Source organism: Somniosus microcephalus, chromosome 10, assembly GCF_052327205.1.
Source record: "Somniosus microcephalus isolate GS21.2 chromosome 10, FLI_Smic_1.0, whole genome shotgun sequence".
NCBI lineage: Eukaryota > Metazoa > Chordata > Chondrichthyes > Squaliformes > Somniosidae > Somniosus > Somniosus microcephalus.
The window spans coordinates 231,793,701-231,820,706 of NC_140996.1; the positions used below are offsets into that span (position 1 = coordinate 231,793,701).

The following is a 27,006-nucleotide window of genomic DNA, read 5'->3' on the forward strand; positions in this document are numbered from 1 at the left end:
CACCCAGTCCGACATCACACTCACCCAGTCCGACATCACACTCACCCAGTCGAACATCACACTCACCCAGCCCGACATCACACTCACCCAGCCCGACATCACACTCACCCAGTCCGACACCACACTCACCCAGTCCAACATCACATTCACCCAGTCCGACATCACACTCACCCAGCCCGACATCACACTCACCCAGTCCGACATCACACTCGCCCAGTCCGACATCACACTCACCCAGTCCGACATCACACTCACCCAGCCCGACATCACACTCACCCAGCCCGACATCACACTCACCCAGTCCGACATCACACTCACCCAGTCCGACATCACACTCACCCAGTCGAACATCACACTCACCCAGCCCGACATCACACTCACCCAGCCCAACATCACACTCACCCAGTCCAACATCACACTCACCCAGCCCAACATCACACTCACCCAGCCCGACATCACACTCACCCAGTCCAACATCACACTCACCCAGTCCAACATCACACTCACCCAGCCCGACATCACACTCACCCAGTCCAACATCACTCACCCAGTCCAACATCACACTCACCCAGTCCAACATCACACTCACCCAGCCCGACATCACACTCACCCAGCCCGACATCACACTCACCCAGTCCGACATCACACTCACCCAGTCCAACATCACACTCACCCAGTCCAACATCACACTCACCCAGCCCAACATCACACTCACCCAGTCCAACATCACACTCACCCAGCCCGACATCACACTCACCCAGTCCGACATCACACTCACCCAGTCCGACATCACACTCACCCCAACATCACACTCACCCAGTCCAACATCACACTCACCCAGTCCAACATCACACTCACCCAGTCCGACATCACACTCACCCAGTCCGACATCACACTCACCCAGCCCGACATCACACTCACCCAGCCCGACATCACACTCACCCAGCACAACATCACACTCACCCAGCCCGACATCACACTCACCCAGTCCGACATCACACTCACCCAGCCCAACATCACACTCACCCAGCCCGACATCACTCACCCAGCCCGACATCACACTCACCCAGCCCGACATCACACTCACCCAGTCCGACATCACACTCACCCAGCCCGACATCACACTCACCCAGCCCGACATCACACTCACCCAGCCCGACATCACACTCACCCAGCCCGACATCACACTCACCCAGCCCGACATCACACTCACCCAGTCCGACATCACACTCACCCAGCCCAACATCACACTCACCCAGCCCGACATCACACTCACCCAGTCCAACATCACACTCACCCAGCCCAACATCACACTCACCCAGTCCAACATCACACTCACCCAGTCCGACATCACACTCACCCAGCCCGACATCACACTCACCCAGTCCGACATCACACTCACCCAGTCCAACATCACACTCACCCAGTCCCACATCACACTCACCCAGTCCGACATCACACTCACCCAGTCCAACATCACACTCACCCAGTCCCACATCACACTCACCCAGTCCAACATCACACTCACCCAGTCCCACATCACACTCACCCAGCCCGACATCACTCACCCAGCCCGACATGACACTCACCCAGCCCGACATCACTCACCCAGCCCGACATCACACTCACCCAGTCCGACATCACACTCACCCAGCCCAACATCACACTCACCCAGCCCGACATCACTCACCCAGCCCGACATCACACTCACCCAGCCCGACATCACACTCACCCAGTCCGACATCACACTCACCCAGTCCGACATCACACTCACTCAGTCCGACATCACACTCACCCAGTCCGACATCACACTCACCCAGCCGGCCTTCACACTCACCCAGTCCGACATCACACTCACCCAGTCCAACATCACACTCACCCAGCTCGACATCACACTCACCCAGTCCGACATCACACTCACCCAGCCCAACATCACACTCACCCAGTCCGACATCACACTCACCCAGCCCGACATCACACTCACCCAGTCCAACATCATACTCACCCAGACCGACATCACACTCACCCAGTCCAACATCACACTCACCCAGTCCGACATCACACTCGCCCAGTCCGACATCACACTCACCCAGCCCAACATCACACTCACCCAGTCCGACATCACACTCACCCAGCCCAACATCACACTCACCCAGTCCCACATCACACTCACCCAGCCCGACATCATACTCACCCAGCCCGACATCATACTCACCCAGCACAACATCACACTCACCCAGCACAACATCACACTCACCCAGTCCGACATCACACTCACCCAGTCCGACATCACACTCACCCAGTCCGACATCACACTCACCCAGCCCGACATCACACTCACCCAGTCCGACATCACACTCACCCAGCCCGACATCACACTCACCCAGCCCGACATCACACTCACCCAGTCCGACATCACACTCACCCAGCCCAACATCACACTCACCCAGTCCGACATCACACTCACCCAGTCCGACATCACACTCACCCAGCCCAACATCACACTCACCCAGTCCGACATCACACTCACCCAGCCCGACATCACACTCACCCAGTCCCACATCACACTCACCCAGCCCGACATCACACTCACCCAGCACAACATCACACTCACCCAGCACAACATCACACTCACCCAGTCCGACATCACACTCACCCAGTCCGACATCACACTCACCCAGTCCGACATCACACTCACCCAGCCCAACATCACACTCACCCAGTCCAAAATCACACTCACCCAGCCCAAAATCACACTCACCCAGTCCAACATCACATTCACCCAGCCCGACATCACACTCACCCAGTCCGACATCACATTCACCCAGTCCGACATCACACTCACCCAGCCCGACATCACATTCACCCAGCCCGACATCACACTCACCCAGCCCGACATCACACTCACCCAGTCCGACATCACACTCGCCCAGTCCGACATCACACTCACCCAGTCCGACATCACATTCACCCAGTCCGACATCACACTCACCCAGCCCGACATCACATTCACCCAGCCCGACATCACACTCACCCAGCCCGACATCACACTCACCCAGTCCGACATCACACTCGCCCAGTCCGACATCACACTCACCCAGTCCGACATCACACTCACCCAGCCCGACATCACATTCACCCAGTCCGACATCACACTCACCCAGTCCGACATCACACTCACCCAGTCCGACATCAAACTCACCCAGCCCGACATCACATTCACCCAGCCCGACATCACACTCACCCAGTCCGACATCACACTCACCCAGTCCGACATCACACTCACCCAGCCCGACATCACATTCACCCAGCCCGACATCACACTCACCCAGCCCGACATCACACTCACCCAGTCCGACATCACACTCGCCCAGTCCGACATCACACTCGCCCAGTCCGACATCACACTCGCCCAGTCCGACATCACACTCCCCCAGCCCGACATCACACTCACCCAGCCCGACATCACACTCACCCAGTCCGACATCACACTCACCCAGTCCGACATCACACTCACCCAGTCCGACATCACACTCACCCAGTCGGACATCACACTCACCCAGCCCGACATCACACTCACCCAGCCCGACATCACACTCACCCAGTCCGACACCACACTCACCCAGTCCAACATCACATTCACCCAGTCCGACATCACACTCACCCAGCCCGACATCACACTCACCCAGTCCGACATCACACTCGCCCAGTCCAACATCACACTCACCCAGCCCGACATCACACTCACCCAGCCCGACATCACACTCACCCAGTCCAACATCACACTCACCCAGTCCAACATCACACTCACCCAGTCCAACATCACACTCACCCAGCCCAACATCACACTCACCCAGTCCAACATCACACTCACCCAGCCCGACATCACACTCACCCAGTCCGACATCACACTCACCCAGTCCGACATCACACTCACCCCAACATCACACTCACCCAGTCCAACATCACACTCACCCAGTCCAACATCACACTCACCCAGTCCGACATCACACTCACCCAGTCCGACATCACACTCACCCAGCCCGACATCACACTCACCCAGCCCGACATCACACTCACCCAGCACAACATCACACTCACCCAGCCCGACATCACACTCACCCAGTCCGACATCACACTCACCCAGCCCAACATCACACTCACCCAGCCCGACATCACTCACCCAGCCCGACATCACACTCACCCAGCCCGACATCACACTCACCCAGTCCGACATCACACTCACCCAGCCCGACATCACACTCACCCAGCCCGACATCACACTCACCCAGCCCGACATCACACTCACCCAGCCCGACATCACACTCACCCAGCCCGACATCACACTCACCCAGTCCGACATCACACTCACCCAGCCCAACATCACACTCACCCAGCCCGACATCACACTCACCCAGTCCAACATCACACTCACCCAGCCCAACATCACACTCACCCAGTCCAACATCACACTCACCCAGTCCGACATCACACTCACCCAGCCCGACATCACACTCACCCAGTCCGACATCACACTCACCCAGTCCAACATCACACTCACCCAGTCCCACATCACACTCACCCAGTCCGACATCACACTCACCCAGTCCAACATCACACTCACCCAGTCCCACATCACACTCACCCAGTCCAACATCACACTCACCCAGTCCCACATCACACTCACCCAGCCCGACATCACTCACCCAGCCCGACATGACACTCACCCAGCCCGACATCACTCACCCAGCCCGACATCACACTCACCCAGTCCGACATCACACTCACCCAGCCCAACATCACACTCACCCAGCCCGACATCACTCACCCAGCCCGACATCACACTCACCCAGCCCGACATCACACTCACCCAGTCCGACATCACACTCACCCAGTCCGACATCACACTCACTCAGTCCGACATCACACTCACCCAGTCCGACATCACACTCACCCAGCCGGCCTTCACACTCACCCAGTCCGACATCACACTCACCCAGTCCAACATCACACTCACCCAGCTCGACATCACACTCACCCAGTCCGACATCACACTCACCCAGCCCAACATCACACTCACCCAGTCCGACATCACACTCACCCAGCCCGACATCACACTCACCCAGTCCAACATCATACTCACCCAGACCGACATCACACTCGCCCAGTCCAACATCACACTCACCCAGTCCGACATCACACTCGCCCAGTCCGACATCACACTCACCCAGCCCAACATCACACTCACCCAGTCCGACATCACACTCACCCAGCCCAACATCACACTCACCCAGTCCCACATCACACTCACCCAGCCCGACATCATACTCACCCAGCACAACATCACACTCACCCAGCACAACATCACACTCACCCAGTCCGACATCACACTCACCCAGTCCGACATCACACTCACCCAGTCCGACATCACACTCGCCCAGCCCGACATCACACTCACCCAGTCCGACATCACACTCACCCAGCCCGACATCACACTCACCCAGCCCGACATCACACTCACCCAGTCCGACATCACACTCACCCAGCCCAACATCACACTCACCCAGTCCGACATCACACTCACCCAGTCCGACATCACACTCACCCAGCCCAACATCACACTCACCCAGTCCGACATCACACTCACCCAGCCCGACATCACACTCACCCAGTCCCACATCACACTCACCCAGCCCGACATCACACTCACCCAGCACAACATCACACTCACCCAGCACAACATCACACTCACCCAGTCCGACATCACACTCACCCAGTCCGACATCACACTCACCCAGTCCGACATCACACTCACCCAGCCCAACATCACACTCACCCAGTCCAAAATCACACTCACCCAGCCCAAAATCACACTCACCCAGTCCAACATCACATTCACCCAGCCCGACATCACACTCACCCAGTCCGACATCACATTCACCCAGTCCGACATCACACTCACCCAGCCCGACATCACATTCACCCAGCCCGACATCACACTCACCCAGCCCGACATCACACTCACCCAGTCCGACATCACACTCGCCCAGTCCGACATCACACTCACCCAGTCCGACATCACATTCACCCAGTCCGACATCACACTCACCCAGCCCGACATCACATTCACCCAGCCCGACATCACACTCACCCAGCCCGACATCACACTCACCCAGTCCGACATCACACTCGCCCAGTCCGACATCACACTCACCCAGTCCGACATCACACTCACCCAGCCCGACATCACATTCACCCAGTCCGACATCACACTCACCCAGTCCGACATCACACTCACCCAGTCCGACATCAAACTCACCCAGCCCGACATCACATTCACCCAGCCCGACATCACACTCACCCAGTCCGACATCACACTCACCCAGTCCGACATCACACTCACCCAGCCCGACATCACATTCACCCAGCCCGACATCACACTCACCCAGCCCGACATCACACTCACCCAGTCCGACATCACACTCGCCCAGTCCGACATCACACTCGCCCAGTCCGACATCACACTCGCCCAGTCCGACATCACACTCCCCCAGCCCGACATCACACTCACCCAGCCCGACATCACACTCACCCAGTCCGACATCACACTCACCCAGTCCGACATCACACTCACCCAGTCCGACATCACACTCACCCAGTCGAACATCACACTCACCCAGCCCGACATCACACTCACCCAGCCCGACATCACACTCACCCAGTCCGACACCACACTCACCCAGTCCAACATCACATTCACCCAGTCCGACATCACACTCACCCAGCCCGACATCACACTCACCCAGTCCGACATCACACTCGCCCAGTCCGACACCACACTCACCCAGTCCGACATCACACTCACCCAGCCCGACATCACACTCACCCAGCCCGACATCACACTCACCCAGTCCGACATCACACTCACCCAGTCCGACATCACACTCACCCAGTCGAACATCACACTCACCCAGCCCGACATCACACTCACCCAGCCCAACATCACACTCACCCAGTCCAACATCACACTCACCCAGCCCAACATCACACTCACCCAGCCCGACATCACACTCACCCAGTCCAACATCACACTCACCCAGTCCAACATCACACTCACCCAGCCCGACATCACACTCACCCAGTCCAACATCACTCACCCAGTCCAACATCACACTCACCCAGTCCAACATCACACTCACCCAGCCCGACATCACACTCACCCAGCCCGACATCACACTCACCCAGTCCAACATCACACTCACCCAGTCCAACATCACACTCACCCAGTCCAACATCACACTCACCCAGCCCAACATCACACTCACCCAGTCCAACATCACACTCACCAGCCCGACATCACACTCACCCAGTCCGACATCACACTCACCCAGTCCGACATCACACTCACCCCAACATCACACTCACCCAGTCCAACATCACACTCACCCAGTCCAACATCACACTCACCCAGTCCGACATCACACTCACCCAGTCCGACATCACACTCACCCAGCCCGACATCACACTCACCCAGCCCGACATCACACTCACCCAGCACAACATCACACTCACCCAGCCCGACATCACACTCACCCAGTCCGACATCACACTCACCCAGCCCAACATCACACTCACCCAGCCCGACATCACTCACCCAGCCCGACATCACACTCACCCAGCCCGACATCACACTCACCCAGTCCGACATCACACTCACCCAGCCCGACATCACACTCACCCAGCCCGACATCACACTCACCCAGCCCGACATCACACTCACCCAGCCCGACATCACACTCACCCAGCCCGACATCACACTCACCCAGTCCGACATCACACTCACCCAGCCCGACATCACACTCACCCAGCCCAACATCACACTCACCCAGCCCGACATCACACTCACCCAGTCCAACATCACACTCACCCAGCCCAACATCACACTCACCCAGTCCAACATCACACTCACCCAGTCCGACATCACACTCACCCAGCCCGACATCACACTCACCCAGTCCGACATCACACTCACCCAGTCCAACATCACACTCACCCAGTCCCACATCACACTCACCCAGTCCGACATCACACTCACCCAGTCCAACATCACACTCACCCAGTCCCACATCACACTCACCCAGTCCAACATCACACTCACCCAGTCCCACATCACACTCACCCAGCCCGACATCACTCACCCAGCCCGACATGACACTCACCCAGCCCGACATCACTCACCCAGCCCGACATCACACTCACCCAGTCCGACATCACACTCACCCAGCCCAACATCACACTCACCCAGCCCGACATCACTCACCCAGCCCGACATCACACTCACCCAGCCCGACATCACACTCACCCAGTCCGACATCACACTCACCCAGTCCGACATCACACTCACTCAGTCCGACATCACACTCACCCAGTCCGACATCACACTCACCCAGCCGGCCTTCACACTCACCCAGTCCGACATCACACTCACCCAGTCCAACATCACACTCACCCAGCTCGACATCACACTCACCCAGTCCGACATCACACTCACCCAGCCCAACATCACACTCACCCAGTCCGACATCACACTCACCCAGCCCGACATCACACTCACCCAGTCCAACATCATACTCACCCAGACCGACATCACACTCACCCAGTCCAACATCACACTCACCCAGTCCGACATCACACTCGCCCAGTCCGACATCACACTCACCCAGCCCAACATCACACTCACCCAGTCCGACATCACACTCACCCAGCCCAACATCACACTCACCCAGTCCCACATCACACTCACCCAGCCCGACATCATACTCACCCAGCACAACATCACACTCACCCAGCACAACATCACACTCACCCAGTCCGACATCACACTCACCCAGTCCGACATCACACTCACCCAGTCCGACATCACACTCACCCAGCCCGACATCACACTCACCCAGTCCGACATCACACTCACCCAGCCCGACATCACACTCACCCAGCCCGACATCACACTCACCCAGTCCGACATCACACTCACCCAGCCCGACATCACACTCACCCAGTCCGACATCACACTCACCCAGTCCGACATCACACTCACCCAGCCCAACATCACACTCACCCAGTCCGACATCACACTCACCCAGCCCGACATCACACTCACCCAGTCCCACATCACACTCACCCAGCCCGACATCACACTCACCCAGCACAACATCACACTCACCCAGCACAACATCACACTCACCCAGTCCGACATCACACTCACCCAGTCCGACATCACACTCACCCAGTCCGACATCACACTCACCCAGCCCAACATCACACTCACCCAGTCCAAAATCACACTCACCCAGCCCAAAATCACACTCACCCAGTCCAACATCACATTCACCCAGCCCGACATCACACTCACCCAGTCCGACATCACATTCACCCAGTCCGACATCACACTCACCCAGCCCGACATCACATTCACCCAGCCCGACATCACACTCACCCAGCCCGACATCACACTCACCCAGTCCGACATCACACTCGCCCAGTCCGACATCACACTCACCCAGTCCGACATCACATTCACCCAGTCCGACATCACACTCACCCAGCCCGACATCACATTCACCCAGCCCGACATCACACTCACCCAGCCCGACATCACACTCACCCAGTCCGACATCACACTCGCCCAGTCCGACATCACACTCACCCAGTCCGACATCACACTCACCCAGCCCGACATCACATTCACCCAGTCCGACATCACACTCACCCAGTCCGACATCACACTCACCCAGTCCGACATCAAACTCACCCAGCCCGACATCACATTCACCCAGCCCGACATCACACTCACCCAGTCCGACATCACACTCACCCAGTCCGACATCACACTCACCCAGCCCGACATCACATTCACCCAGCCCGACATCACACTCACCCAGCCCGACATCACACTCACCCAGTCCGACATCACACTCGCCCAGTCCGACATCACACTCGCCCAGTCCGACATCACACTCGCCCAGTCCGACATCACACTCGCCCAGCCCGACATCACACTCACCCAGCCCGACATCACACTCACCCAGTCCGACATCACACTCACCCAGTCCGACATCACACTCACCCAGTCCGACATCACACTCACCCAGTCGAACATCACACTCACCCAGCCCGACATCACACTCACCCAGCCCGACATCACACTCACCCAGCCCAACATCACACTCACCCAGTCCCACATCACACTCACCCAGCCCGACATCATACTCACCCAGCACAACATCACACTCACCCAGCACAACATCACACTCACCCAGTCCGACATCACACTCACCCAGTCCGACATCACACTCACCCAGTCCGACATCACACTCGCCCAGCCCGACATCACACTCACCCAGTCCGACATCACACTCACCCAGCCCGACATCACACTCACCCAGCCCGACATCACACTCACCCAGTCCGACATCACACTCACCCAGCCCAACATCACACTCACCCAGTCCGACATCACACTCACCCAGTCCGACATCACACTCACCCAGCCCAACATCACACTCACCCAGTCCGACATCACACTCACCCAGCCCGACATCACACTCACCCAGTCCCACATCACACTCACCCAGCCCGACATCACACTCACCCAGCACAACATCACACTCACCCAGCACAACATCACACTCACCCAGTCCGACATCACACTCACCCAGTCCGACATCACACTCACCCAGTCCGACATCACACTCACCCAGCCCAACATCACACTCACCCAGTCCAAAATCACACTCACCCAGCCCAAAATCACACTCACCCAGTCCAACATCACATTCACCCAGCCCGACATCACACTCACCCAGTCCGACATCACATTCACCCAGTCCGACATCACACTCACCCAGCCCGACATCACATTCACCCAGCCCGACATCACACTCACCCAGCCCGACATCACACTCACCCAGTCCGACATCACACTCGCCCAGTCCGACATCACACTCACCCAGTCCGACATCACATTCACCCAGTCCGACATCACACTCACCCAGCCCGACATCACATTCACCCAGCCCGACATCACACTCACCCAGCCCGACATCACACTCACCCAGTCCGACATCACACTCGCCCAGTCCGACATCACACTCACCCAGTCCGACATCACACTCACCCAGCCCGACATCACATTCACCCAGTCCGACATCACACTCACCCAGTCCGACATCACACTCACCCAGTCCGACATCAAACTCACCCAGCCCGACATCACATTCACCCAGCCCGACATCACACTCGCCCAGTCCGACATCACACTCGCCCAGTCCGACATCACACTCCCCCAGCCCGACATCACACTCACCCAGCCCGACATCACACTCACCCAGTCCGACATCACACTCACCCAGTCCGACATCACACTCACCCAGTCCGACATCACACTCACCCAGTCGAACATCACACTCACCCAGCCCGACATCACACTCACCCAGCCCGACATCACACTCACCCAGTCCGACACCACACTCACCCAGTCCAACATCACATTCACCCAGTCCGACATCACACTCACCCAGCCCGACATCACACTCACCCAGTCCGACATCACACTCGCCCAGTCCGACATCACACTCACCCAGTCCGACATCACACTCACCCAGCCCGACATCACACTCACCCAGCCCGACATCACACTCACCCAGTCCGACATCACACTCACCCAGTCCGACATCACACTCACCCAGTCGAACATCACACTCACCCAGCCCGACATCACACTCACCCAGCCCAACATCACACTCACCCAGTCCAACATCACACTCACCCAGCCCAACATCACACTCACCCAGCCCGACATCACACTCACCCAGTCCAACATCACACTCACCCAGTCCAACATCACACTCACCCAGCCCGACATCACACTCACCCAGTCCAACATCACTCACCCAGTCCAACATCACACTCACCCAGTCCAACATCACACTCACCCAGCCCGACATCACACTCACCCAGCCCGACATCACACTCACCCAGTCCGACATCACACTCACCCAGTCCAACATCACACTCACCCAGTCCAACATCACACTCACCCAGCCCAACATCACACTCACCCAGTCCAACATCACACTCACCCAGCCCGACATCACACTCACCCAGTCCGACATCACACTCACCCAGTCCGACATCACACTCACCCCAACATCACACTCACCCAGTCCAACATCACACTCACCCAGTCCAACATCACACTCACCCAGTCCGACATCACACTCACCCAGTCCGACATCACACTCACCCAGCCCGACATCACACTCACCCAGCCCGACATCACACTCACCCAGCACAACATCACACTCACCCAGCCCGACATCACACTCACCCAGTCCGACATCACACTCACCCAGCCCAACATCACACTCACCCAGCCCGACATCACTCACCCAGCCCGACATCACACTCACCCAGCCCGACATCACACTCACCCAGTCCGACATCACACTCACCCAGCCCGACATCACACTCACCCAGCCCGACATCACACTCACCCAGCCCGACATCACACTCACCCAGCCCGACATCACACTCACCCAGCCCGACATCACACTCACCCAGTCCGACATCACACTCACCCAGCCCAACATCACACTCACCCAGCCCGACATCACACTCACCCAGTCCAACATCACACTCACCCAGCCCAACATCACACTCACCCAGTCCAACATCACACTCACCCAGTCCGACATCACACTCACCCAGCCCGACATCACACTCACCCAGTCCGACATCACACTCACCCAGTCCAACATCACACTCACCCAGTCCCACATCACACTCACCCAGTCCGACATCACACTCACCCAGTCCAACATCACACTCACCCAGTCCCACATCACACTCACCCAGTCCAACATCACACTCACCCAGTCCCACATCACACTCACCCAGCCCGACATCACTCACCCAGCCCGACATGACACTCACCCAGCCCGACATCACTCACCCAGCCCGACATCACACTCACCCAGTCCGACATCACACTCACCCAGCCCAACATCACACTCACCCAGCCCGACATCACTCACCCAGCCCGACATCACACTCACCCAGCCCGACATCACACTCACCCAGTCCGACATCACACTCACCCAGTCCGACATCACACTCACTCAGTCCGACATCACACTCACCCAGTCCGACATCACACTCACCCAGCCGGCCTTCACACTCACCCAGTCCGACATCACACTCACCCAGTCCAACATCACACTCACCCAGCTCGACATCACACTCACCCAGTCCGACATCACACTCACCCAGCCCAACATCACACTCACCCAGTCCGACATCACACTCACCCAGCCCGACATCACACTCACCCAGTCCAACATCATACTCACCCAGACCGACATCACACTCACCCAGTCCAACATCACACTCACCCAGTCCGACATCACACTCGCCCAGTCCGACATCACACTCACCCAGCCCAACATCACACTCACCCAGTCCGACATCACACTCACCCAGCCCAACATCACACTCACCCAGTCCCACATCACACTCACCCAGCCCGACATCATACTCACCCAGCACAACATCACACTCACCCAGCACAACATCACACTCACCCAGTCCGACATCACACTCACCCAGTCCGACATCACACTCACCCAGTCCGACATCACACTCACCCAGCCCGACATCACACTCACCCAGTCCGACATCACACTCACCCAGCCCGACATCACACTCACCCAGCCCGACATCACACTCACCCAGTCCGACATCACACTCACCCAGCCCAACATCACACTCACCCAGTCCGACATCACACTCACCCAGTCCGACATCACACTCACCCAGCCCAACATCACACTCACCCAGTCCGACATCACACTCACCCAGCCCGACATCACACTCACCCAGTCCCACATCACACTCACCCAGCCCGACATCACACTCACCCAGCACAACATCACACTCACCCAGCACAACATCACACTCACCCAGTCCGACATCACACTCACCCAGTCCGACATCACACTCACCCAGTCCGACATCACACTCACCCAGCCCAACATCACACTCACCCAGTCCAAAATCACACTCACCCAGCCCAAAATCACACTCACCCAGTCCAACATCACATTCACCCAGCCCGACATCACACTCACCCAGTCCGACATCACATTCACCCAGTCCGACATCACACTCACCCAGCCCGACATCACATTCACCCAGCCCGACATCACACTCACCCAGCCCGACATCACACTCACCCAGTCCGACATCACACTCGCCCAGTCCGACATCACACTCACCCAGTCCGACATCACATTCACCCAGTCCGACATCACACTCACCCAGCCCGACATCACATTCACCCAGCCCGACATCACACTCACCCAGCCCGACATCACACTCACCCAGTCCGACATCACACTCGCCCAGTCCGACATCACACTCACCCAGTCCGACATCACACTCACCCAGCCCGACATCACATTCACCCAGTCCGACATCACACTCACCCAGTCCGACATCACACTCACCCAGTCCGACATCAAACTCACCCAGCCCGACATCACATTCACCCAGCCCGACATCACACTCACCCAGTCCGACATCACACTCACCCAGTCCGACATCACACTCACCCAGCCCGACATCACATTCACCCAGCCCGACATCACACTCACCCAGCCCGACATCACACTCACCCAGTCCGACATCACACTCGCCCAGTCCGACATCACACTCGCCCAGTCCGACATCACACTCGCCCAGTCCGACATCACACTCACCCAGCCCGACATCACACTCACCCAGCCCGACATCACACTCACCCAGTCCGACATCACACTCACCCAGTCCGACATCACACTCACCCAGTCCGACATCACACTCACCCAGTCGAACATCACACTCACCCAGCCCGACATCACACTCACCCAGCCCGACATCACACTCACCCAGTCCGACACCACACTCACCCAGTCGAACATCACATTCACCCAGTCCGACATCACACTCACCCAGCCCGACATCACACTCACCCAGTCCGACATCACACTCGCCCAGTCCGACATCACACTCACCCAGTCCGACATCACACTCACCCAGCCCGACATCACACTCACCCAGCCCGACATCACACTCACCCAGTCCGACATCACACTCACCCAGTCCGACATCACACTCACCCAGTCGAACATCACACTCACCCAGCCCGACATCACACTCACCCAGCCCAACATCACACTCACCCAGTCCAACATCACACTCACCCAGCCCAACATCACACTCACCCAGCCCGACATCACACTCACCCAGTCCAACATCACACTCACCCAGTCCAACATCACACTCACCCAGCCCGACATCACACTCACCCAGTCCAACATCACTCACCCAGTCCAACATCACACTCACCCAGTCCAACATCACACTCACCCAGCCCGACATCACACTCACCCAGCCCGACATCACACTCACCCAGTCCAACATCACACTCACCCAGTCCAACATCACACTCACCCAGTCCAACATCACACTCACCCAGCCCAACATCACACTCACCCAGTCCAACATCACACTCACCCAGCCCGACATCACACTCACCCAGTCCGACATCACACTCACCCAGTCCGACATCACACTCACCCCAACATCACACTCACCCAGTCCAACATCACACTCACCCAGTCCAACATCACACTCACCCAGTCCGACATCACACTCACCCAGTCCGACATCACACTCACCCAGCCCGACATCACACTCACCCAGCCCGACATCACACTCACCCAGCACAACATCACACTCACCCAGCCCGACATCACACTCACCCAGTCCGACATCACACTCACCCAGCCCAACATCACACTCACCCAGCCCGACATCACTCACCCAGCCCGACATCACACTCACCCAGCCCGACATCACACTCACCCAGTCCGACATCACACTCACCCAGCCCGACATCACACTCACCCAGCCCGACATCACACTCACCCAGCCCGACATCACACTCACCCAGCCCGACATCACACTCACCCAGCCCGACATCACACTCACCCAGTCCGACATCACACTCACCCAGCCCAACATCACACTCACCCAGCCCGACATCACACTCACCCAGTCCAACATCACACTCACCCAGCCCAACATCACACTCACCCAGTCCAACATCACACTCACCCAGTCCGACATCACACTCACCCAGCCCGACATCACACTCACCCAGTCCGACATCACACTCACCCAGTCCAACATCACACTCACCCAGTCCCACATCACACTCACCCAGTCCGACATCACACTCACCCAGTCCAACATCACACTCACCCAGTCCCACATCACACTCACCCAGTCCAACATCACACTCACCCAGTCCCACATCACACTCACCCAGCCCGACATCACTCACCCAGCCCGACATGACACTCACCCAGCCCGACATCACTCACCCAGCCCGACATCACACTCACCCAGTCCGACATCACACTCACCCAGCCCAACATCACACTCACCCAGCCCAACATCACTCACCCAGCCCGACATCACACTCACCCAGCCCGACATCACACTCACCCAGTCCGACATCACACTCACCCAGCCCGACATCACACTCACCCAGCCCGACATCACACTCACCCAGCCCGACATCACACTCACCCAGCCCGACATCACACTCACCCAGCCCGACATCACACTCACCCAGCCCGACATCACACTCACCCAGTCCGACATCACACTCACCCAGCCCAACATCACACTCACCCAGCCCGACATCACACTCACCCAGTCCAACATCACACTCACCCAGCCCAACATCACACTCACCCAGTCCAACATCACACTCACCCAGTCCGACATCACACTCACCCAGCCCGACATCACACTCACCCAGTCCGACATCACACTCACCCAGTCCAACATCACACTCACCCAGTCCCACATCACACTCACCCAGTCCGACATCACACTCACCCAGTCCAACATCACACTCACCCAGTCCCACATCACACTCACCCAGTCCAACATCACACTCACCCAGTCCCACATCACACTCACCCAGCCCGACATCACTCACCCAGCCCGACATGACACTCACCCAGCCCGACATCACTCACCCAGTCCGACATCACACTCACCCAGTCCAACATCACACTCACCCAGTCCCACATCACACTCACCCAGTCCAACATCACACTCACCCAGTCCCACATCACACTCACCCAGCCCGACATCACTCACCCAGCCCGACATGACACTCACCCAGCCCGACATCACTCACCCAGCCCGACATCACACTCACCCAGTCCAACATCACACTCACCGAGCCCGACATCACACTCACCCAGCCCGACATCACACCCACCCAGTCCAACATCACACTCACCCAGTCCAACATCACACTCACCCAGTCCAACATTACACTCACCCAGTCCGACATCACACTCGCCCAGTCCGACATCACACTCACCCAGTCCAACATTACACTCACCCAGTCCAACATCTAGGTACATTCACTTCCCGATCTCCCTTCATGTCTAAATCTGCTCCTCAACGTCGACATGATAAGGGCTTTTGGGAAGAGCTAGGATGTCTCTGGCAGGGTGCCTCCACTCCCGGTACTCACATGGGAAATACTGATCCCGCAGTAGATGGAGAAGGCAAGAGCCAAGTCTTCATCGAACTTTGTGAACCAGGGTCCGTTTATCTTGTTACACAACTCAGCCACTCCAACAATCTCTGTGGAAAAGGGGCAGGCAGAGAATCAGAGTCAGATCATGAGCAAAACTCAAGGCTGACAAGAGGCCATTCTGCCCATTAAAGTTCATCCCTTTACTACACCAGCTTTCTTATTTTAACATCCAACTACTTTGAAAATTCCCATTTTCTTTGCTTATGCTGTTCTGGCTGACAGATAGCAACAACAACAACATGCATTTATATAGCACCTGTAGAATATAAGAATTAGGAGCAGGAGTCAGCCATTTGGCCCCTCGAGCCTGCTCCACCATTCAATAAGAGCATGGCTGATCTTCGACCTCAACTCCACTTTCCCGCCCGATCTCCGTATCCCTCGGTTCCCCTATAGTCCAAAAATTTATCGATCTCTTCTTGAATATACTCAACGATTGAGCCTCCACAGCCCCCTGGGGTAGAGAATTCCAAAGATTCACAACCCTCTGAGTGAAGAAATTCCTCCTCATCTCAGTCCTAAATGGCCGACCCCTTATCCTGAGACTGTGACCCCTAGTTCTAGACTCTCCAGCCAGGGGGAAACAAACTCTCAGCATCTACCCTGTCAATCCCCCTCAGAATCTTGTATGTTTCAATGAGATCACCTCTCATTCTTCGAAACTCCAGAGAGTATCGGCCCATTCTACTCAATCTCTCCGCGTAGGACAACCCTCTCATCCCAGGAATCAATCTCGTGAACCTTCGTTGCACCGCCTCCAAGGCAAGTATATCCTTCCTTAGATAAGGAGACCTAAACTGTGCCCAGTACTCCAGGTGTGGTCTCACCAAGGCCCTGTACAATTGCAGCAAGACTTCCTTACTCTTGCCTTCCTAATTGCTTGCTGTACCTGCATGATAACTTTCTGTGTTTCCTGTACGAGGACACCTAAATCTCTCTGAACATTTAATAGTCTCTCACCATTAAAAAAAATATTCAGTTTTTCTGTTCTTCCTACCAAAGTGAATAACCTCACATTTCCCCACATTATACTCCAGCTGCTACCTTATTGCCCATTCTCGTAACCTGTCTACATCCCTTTGCAGGGTCTTTGCATCCTCCTCACACCTTACTTTCCCACCTAACTTTGTATCATCGGCAAACTTGGATACATTACATATAATAGCAAAATACTGCGGATGCTGGAAATCTGAAATAACAACAGAAAATGCTGGAAATACTCAGCAGGCCAGGCAACATCCGTGGAGAGAGAAACAGAGTTAACGTTTCAGGTCTGGGACTCTTCATCAGAACTGGAAAAATCTGGAGATATAACAGATATTAAGCAGGTGCAGAGACGGGGGGGTGGGGGGGGGGGCGGCGGGGGGGGGGGTGGGTGCGGGGGGAAGTAATTGAAGGAACATACTGTGCTTTTGTAAGAGGCAGGAAAGATAAAATGTTGCAAATGAGAATGGCAAAATCATACTCATCTTTCGATTAGGCACTTTAAAGCTTTCTGGCCTCAACACTGAGTTCAATAATTTCAAACTATAACCCCTGCCCCCATTTTTCATGCTGTATGATTTTTGCCACTCCCATTTACAACATTTTATCGTTCCTGCCTCTTACAAAAGCACAGTATGTTCTTTCAATTCCTTCCACCCCCCCCCCTGTCTCTGCACCTGCTTAATATCTGTTACATCTCCAGCTTTTTCCAGTTCTGATGAAGGGTCCCAGACCTGAAACGTTAACTCTGTTTCTCTCACCACGGATGCTGCCTGGCCTGCTGAGTATTTCCAGCATTTTCTGTTGTTATTTTGGATACATTACACTCGGTCCCTTTCATTCAAGTCACTATTATAGATTGTAAATAGCTGAGGCCCAAGCACTGATCCTTGTGGCACCCCACTAGTTACACCCTGCCAACTGGAAAATGACCTTACTCTCTGTTTTCTGTCCGTTAACCAATCCTCTATCCATGCTAATATATTACCCCCAATCCCATGAGCCCTTATCTTGTGTAATAACCTTTTATGTGGCACCTTATCGAATGTCTTTTGGAAATCCAAATATACTACATCCACTGGTTCCCCTTTATCTACCCTGCTAGTTACATCCTCAAAACACTTGAATAAATTTGCCAAACACCGTGTTGACTCTGCCTAATCATGTTATGATTTTCTAAGTGCCCTGATACCACTTCCTTAATAATGGTTTCCAGCATTTTCCCGACGACTGATGTCAGGCTAACTGGCCTGTAGTTCCTTGTTTTCTCTCTCCCTCCTTTCTTGAATAGCGGGGTTACATTTGCTACCTTCCAATCCGCTGGGACCGTTCTAGAATCTAGGGAATTTTGGAAGATCACAACCAATGCATCGACTGTCTCTGCCGCCACCTCTTTTAGAACCCTCGGATGTAGGCCGTCAGGTCCAGAGGATTTGCTGACTAACATAGTAAAACATCCCAAGTCCCAACACAAGACTAGACAAGCCATGGGACCAGTTTCAACAACAACAGCAACTTGCATTTATATAGCACCTTTAATGTAGTAAAACGTCCCAAAGTTCAATAAATCCCAGTCCGTCTTCTATCTCTTACAACCCTCATTTTCCAAAATCTAGAGTTTTGTTAGCACAGAGGTAATGGTCCTGGGATAGTCATAGAGTCATAGAATTATACAGCACAGAAAGAGGCCCTTCGGCCCATCGTGTCTGCACCGGCCATCAAGCCCTGTCTATTCTAATCCCATTTTCCAGCACTTGGTCCGTAGCCTTGTATGCTATGGCGTTTCAAGTGCTCATCTAAATGCTTCTTGAATGTTGTGAGGGTTCCTGCCTCTACCACCCTTTCAGGCAGCGAGTTCCAGATTCCAACCACCCTCTGGGTGAAAAAGTTTTTCCTCAAATCCCCTCTAAACCTCCGTAGAGTAACGTAGAGGACGTGGGTTCAAATCCCACCATTGTAGTTTTTGGGCTTGACGAAAGAGGAAAGATGGGCATGGTTCAATTGTCGTAAGAACCCAACCGGTTCCCTAATATCCCTCCAGGGACGGCAGCCTGCCGCCCGAGCCCGGTCTGGGCCCATACGTGAGTTCCTTGCAGTTGACTCTCAAGCCCTCGGGGCAAGTAGGGATGGCAACGAATGCTGCCCTTACCAGCATCGAACAAATTCCCAAAAAATTCCAACTCCGCGTTGAATTTGCTGATGCTGTTCCGCGGAGCAGGCTCGAGGGCCTGAACGGCCTACTCCTGTTCCCGTGTAACGCCACTGTCTCCGAGATCTCCACGCTCCTCCAATTCTGGCCTCTTGAGCATCCCTGATTATAATCACTCCACCATTGGCGGCCGTGCCTTCAGCTGCCGGGGCCCTAAGCTCTGGAATTCCCTCCCTAAACCTCTCCGCCTCTCTCTCCTCCTTTAAGACGCTCCTTAAAACTACTTCTTTGGCCAAGCTTTTGGTCACCTGCCCTAATATCCCCTTTGTGTGACTCGGTGTCAAACTTTGTTTGATAATCGCTCCTGTGAAGCGCCCTGGGACGTTTTGCTACGTTAAAGGCACTGTATAAAATACAAGTTGTTGTCTCTGCTACAGGTTCCTCACCCTGCTGTGTGACTTAGTTGAATCATAACTAATGCTGGCCAGCTGCTGCATTGGCTTGTTGTACTGACCCGTCGAGAGCTGCCATCTTAACCAAGTTGAGTCAACATTGAATGTCCTTTTCTTAAGGGAAAGTCTCCTTTCAGCACTACCGCTGGTCCGGTACCGAATGCTTACGGTACTGGACTAGCAACCCAGAACTCACGAGAAAGAGAGAGAACTTGTATTTCTATAGCGCCTTTCACAACCTCGGGACGTCCCAAAGCGCTTTACAGCCAATTAAGTACATTTTGACGTGTAGTCACTGTTGTAATGTAGGAAACGCGGCAGCCAATTTGCGCACAGCAAGCTCCCGCAAACAGCAGTGTGATAATGACCAGATAATCTGTTTTTGGTGATGTTGATTGAGGGATAAATATTGGCCCCAGGACACCGGGGAGAACTCCCCTGCTCTTCTTCAAAATAGTGGCCGTGGAATCTTTTACGTCCACCCTCAATCATCACTAAAACAGATTATCTGGTCATTTATCTCATTGCTGTTTGTGGGACCTTGCTGTGCGCAAATTGGCTGCCGCGTTTCCTACATTACAACAGTGACTACACTTCAAAGGTAATTCATTGGCTGTAAAGCGCTTTGGGACGTCCTGAGGTTGTGAAAGGCGTTATAGAAATGTGAGTCTTCATTTCTTTCTTTTCTTGCAACCCCGCCCCAGTTCTTTTTTCTGTTTGCCCTTTCTTTCCCCTTCCTGCTGCGGTGCCCGCTCTGTCTCTCAAGCCCAAGACGGCCCTCCCTGCACGTTGGGAGCAGGCTCGGCGCTGGGCCTCGCCCTGTACTCACGGTTGTTATCATCGATGATGGGGAAGCACAGGATGTTCCTGGTCCGGAAGCCAGTGCTGTCGTCCACGCCTCGGTAGAACAGCGGGTGAGAGTAGGCGTCCTTGATGTTGAGGATTTTGCCCGTGGTTGCCACATGACCTGCGATCCCCTGGTCAGCCGGCATCCGGAATTCAGCGGACTAGGGAGACACGTGCAAAGAATGCCCATTACACTGGCCCACTGGAGGGGGGAGGGAGAGAAGGGAGGGAGGGAGGGAGGGAAGGGGAGGAAGAGGAGGGGGAGGGAGGGAGGGAGGGAGAGGAGGGGAGGGAGGGGAGGGAGAGGAGGGAGAGGAGGGAGGGAGGGAGGGAAGGGGGAAGGGGAGGGAGGGAGGGAAGGGGGAAGGGGAGGGAGATGAGGGAGAGGAGGGAGGGAGAGAGGGAGGAAGGGAAGGAGCAGGAGAGGATGGAGAGGAGGGAGAGGAGGGAGGGAGGGAGGGAGGGAAGGAAGGGGAGGAAGAGGAGGGAGGGAGGGAAGGGGAGGGAGAGGAGGGAGGGAGGGAAACATAGAAGATAGGAGCAGGAGTAGGCCATTCGGCCCCTCGAGCCTGCTCCGCCATTCAATGAGATCATGGCTGATCATCCAAATTCAGTACCCGGTCCCTGCCTTCTCCCCATATCCTTTGATCCCTTTAGCCTTAAGAAATATATCCAACTCCTTCTTGAATATATTTAATGAATTGGCCTCTACTGCCTTCTGTGGTAGAGAATTCCACAGGTTCACCACTCGCTGGGTGAAGAAATTCCTCCTCATCTCTGTCCTAAATGGCTTACTCCTTATCCTTAGACTGTGACCTCTGGTTCTGGACTCCCTGGCCATCAGGAACATCCTTCCTGCATCCAGTCTGTCTAGTCCTGTTAGAGTTTTATAAGTTTCAATGAGATCCCCTCTCGTTCTTCTAAACTCTAGCGAGTACAAGCCCAATTGACCCAATCTCTCCTCATATAATGGGGAGGGAGAGGAGGGAGAAAGAAAGAAAGAAAGAAAGAAAGAAAGAAAGATAGATAGATAGATAGATAGATAGATAGATAGATAGATAGATAGATAGATAGATAGATAGATAGATAGATAGATAGATAGATAGAAAGATAGATAGATAGATAGATAGGTAGATAGAGATGGATAGCTCTTTTATATCTGTTTGAGAGCAATGACGGGGCCTCGGTTTATCGCCTCAGTGAACCAGTTGGGTTGCTCTGACAATCCAGCAGAACACCTGGTCATTTTTGTTCAAATTTTCAGATTTATTGATTTAGGAACGGGAGGAGGCTATTCAGCCCCTCGAGCCCATTCCGCCATTCAATGAGATCATGGCTGATCTGTATCTTAACTCTATTTACCCGCTTTGGTTCCATATCCCTCGATACCCTTACCCACCAAAAATCTATCGACCTTAGTCTTGAAAGGTCCAATTGAACCTCAGCGTCCGCAGCCTTTTGGGGGAGAGAGTTCCAGATTTCCACTACCTTAGTCGTTGTGTGATAAAGTGCTTCCTGTTTTCACTCTTAAATGGCCTCGTTCTAATTTTTAGGTTGCACCCCCTTGTTCCGGGTTCCCCCTACACTTGAGGGAATACAAGCCCAGTCTGTGCAACCTGTCCTCGTAATTTAACCCTTTTAGCCCCGGTATCATTCTGGTGAATCGGCGCTGCTCCCCCTCCGAGGCCGATATATCCTTCCTGAGGTGCGGGGCCCGGAACTGAACCCAGTGACTCCAGATGGGTTTCAATTGAGTTCAATTGTCACACCTTGCCATGCTAGGATTTGAACTCTGGGTGGCTGGTCCAGTACCATTAGGCTATTGTAGGGGGTTAAGGGTCATTGACAGAGACTCACACACCACTGGTGTATTTGACAGCCACATTATAGCAGGAAAAACACTGAGGTCTTCCTAGACTTGACCCTTTAACAAAGATTATGATTCCCTTACCCCACCACCCCCCCGCCCCCCGCCACCCCCCCCGGCACCATCAACGGCAGATTAATCTCTAGCGGATTGGTTTGCACCTCAGCCATCCCGAATTACAACTCTCACCTCATCAGTTACGAAGCCCCCGTCAAACACCTTCGCCACCAGTTCTTTATTGTTCTGCTCCAAAAGAAACACGGAACAGCTAGGGGCGGGAAATAAGAAGGAAAAGAGAGAAAAAGAACCAGCTTACAATCACTGACAGACTTAAATAGATATACACAAAATCAGAGTGAGACTCCCTCTTTATAAGGGGTCCCTGATGGTGAGACTCCCTCATTAACAGGGGTCCCTGATGGTGAGACTCCCTCATTAAAAGGGGTCCCTGATGGTGAGACTCCCTCATTAAAAGGGGTCCCTGATGGTGAGACTCCCTCTTTAAAAGGGGTCCCTGATGGTGAGACTCCCTCTTTAAAAGGGGTCCCTGATGGTGAGAATCCCTCTTTAAAAGGGGTCCCTGATGGTGAGAATCCCTCTTTAAAAGGGGTCCCTGATGGTGAGAATCCCTCTTTAAAAGGGGTCCCTGATGGTGAGACTCCCTCTTTAAAAGGGGTCCCTGATGGTGAGACTCCCTCTTTAAAAGGGGTCCCTGATGGTGAGACTCCCTCATTAACAGGGGTCCCTGATGGTGAGACTCTCTCTTTAAAAGGGGTCCCTGATGGTGAGACTCCCTCATTAACAGGGGTCCCTGATGGTGAGACTCTCTCTTTAAAAGGGGTCGCTGATGGTGAGACTCCCTCTTTAAAAGGGGTCCCTGATGGTGAGACTCCCTCTTTAAAAGGGGTCCCTGATGGTGAGACTCCCTCTTTAAAAGGGGTCCCTGATGGTGAGACTCCCTCTTTAAAAGGGGCCCCTGATGGTGAGACTCCCTCTTTAACAGGGATCCCTGATGGTGAGACTCCCTCTTTAAAAGGGGCCTCTGATGGTGAGACTCTCTCTTTAAAAGGGGTCCCTGATGGTGAGACTCCCTCTTTAAAAGGGGTCCCTGATGGTGAGACTCCCTCTTTAAAAGGGGTCCCTGATGGTGAGACTCTCTCTTCAAAAGGGGTCCCTGATTGGTGAGACTCCCTCTTTAAAAGAGGTCCCTGATGGTGAGACTCCCTCATTAACAGGGGTCCCTGATGGTGAGACTCCCTCATTAACAGGGGTCCCTGATGGTGAGACTCCCTCTTTAAAAGGGGTCCCTGATGGTGAGACTCCCTCTTTAAAAGGGGTCCCTGATGGTGAGACTCCCTCTTTAAAAGGGGTCCCTGATGGTGAGACTCCCTCTTTAAAAGGGGTCCCTGATGGTGAGACTCCCTCTATAAAAGGGGTCCCTGATGGTGAGACTCCCTCTTTAAAAGGGGTCCCTGAAGTTGGGGCTTCAACAACAACAACTTGCATTTATATAGCACCTTTAATGTAGTAAAACATCCCAAGGCGCTTCACAGCACCGTAATCAGAAAAAATTTGACACCAAGCCACATAAGGAGACATTAGGACAGGTGACCAAAAGCTTGGTCAAAGAGGTAGGTTTTAAGGAGCATCTTAAAGGGGGAGAGAGAGGCGGAGAGGTTTAGGGAGGGAATTCCAGAGCTTAGGGCCCAGACAGCTGAAGGCACGGCCACCAATGGTGGAGCGATTAAAATCGGGGATGCGCAAGGGGCCAGAATCGGAGGAGGGCAGAGATCTCGGAGGGTTGTCGGGCTGGAGGAGGTTACAGAGATAGGGAGGGGGGCGAGGCCATGGAGGGATTTGAAAACAAGGATAAGAATTTTAAATATGAGGCGTTGGGGGACCAGGAACCAATGCAGGTCAGCGAGCACAGGGGTGATGGGTGAATGGGACTTGGTGCAGAGTAGGGTACTCGGAGCAGAGTTTTGTTTAAGCTGTTGGATCTTACGGAGAGTGGAAAATGGGAGGCCAGCTAGGAGAGAATTGGAAGAGTTGGGGGAAAAATTCAGTATCACCCCGCTTGGGGCGCCATTATTGGCCGTGCGCAAAGTTTAGCGCCTGGCGCTAATTATTGCCTCCGACGGCAAACTTGGCTTTTATTGCCCCTGGAAGTGATTGGAGCGCTAAATCAGGCGCTTCACACCTGTCTTAAGGCGCAAAGGCCGAGGAGCGAGGCGCTACCTCAGAGCGCTGGCGAAGCAAGGAAGGGCAAATCAAAATGAACCTGCAAAGTGCTGCTGAGTACCCAAAACTCCTTCTCACAGCGTTGAATCTCTCCAGAAGTCTCTCTCTCTCTCTCAGAATGCGTGGTGCAAAAATGTCACCAACAAAAAAAGGCAGGAAACGGTCGCCTTTAAATAGCGCTCCCCCAGTCCCTTCCTGACTGCAAAACGCTCCCCTCAACCTGTCGTTGCTAGCGACAGGTGGAAAGGCACGGGGCGCCACTCAATATCCAGTCTGGGGCGCTACCGGAGCGTTGCGCACTCGACTGACGTCACGATCTGCCGGCGCAGGAGATCGTGGCGGTAGTGTTTAGCGCCGCCGCAAAATGTCTAGTTAATTTCGCGAGCGGCACTAACGGGAGGCGCAAACAACTGAATTTTTCCCCCGTTGGGTTTTTGTGGGTGTCGGCAGCAGATGAGCTGAGCCAGGGACGGAGGCGGGCAACGTTACGGAGGTGGAGGTGGGAGGTCTTTGTGATTCGGAGGATATGGGGTCAGAATCTCAGCTCACGGTCAAATAGGACGCCAATGTTGCTAATGGTCTGGCTCAGCCTCAGACAGTGGCCAGAGAGAGGGATGGAGTCAGCGGCAAAGGAAGAGAGTTTGTGGCGGGGACTGAATTTTCATTGGGCTGTGGAGGCGGGATTGGAGGCGTGTGGGGGGTTAAAATTGCAAAAACTGGCGGGCGGGCCCAACCCCGCCTC

General features: G+C 54.8%; 1 protein-coding gene across 1 annotated transcript in view; it reads right to left on the minus strand.

Moving 5' to 3' along the window:
* Window positions 1–27,006, minus strand: part of pde2a (phosphodiesterase 2A) — a 429,910-nt gene that overhangs the window by 108,457 nt on the left and 294,447 nt on the right. Inside the window, exons 16-18 of the mRNA XM_085999752.1 lie at window positions 24,213–24,291; window positions 22,140–22,317; window positions 17,660–17,772 (exon numbers count right to left, since the gene is read on the minus strand). Of these exons, the coding sequence (XP_085855878.1) occupies window positions 17,660–17,772; window positions 22,140–22,317; window positions 24,213–24,291 (370 nt within the window). The remainder of the gene's footprint in view (window positions 1–17,659; window positions 17,773–22,139; window positions 22,318–24,212; window positions 24,292–27,006) is intronic.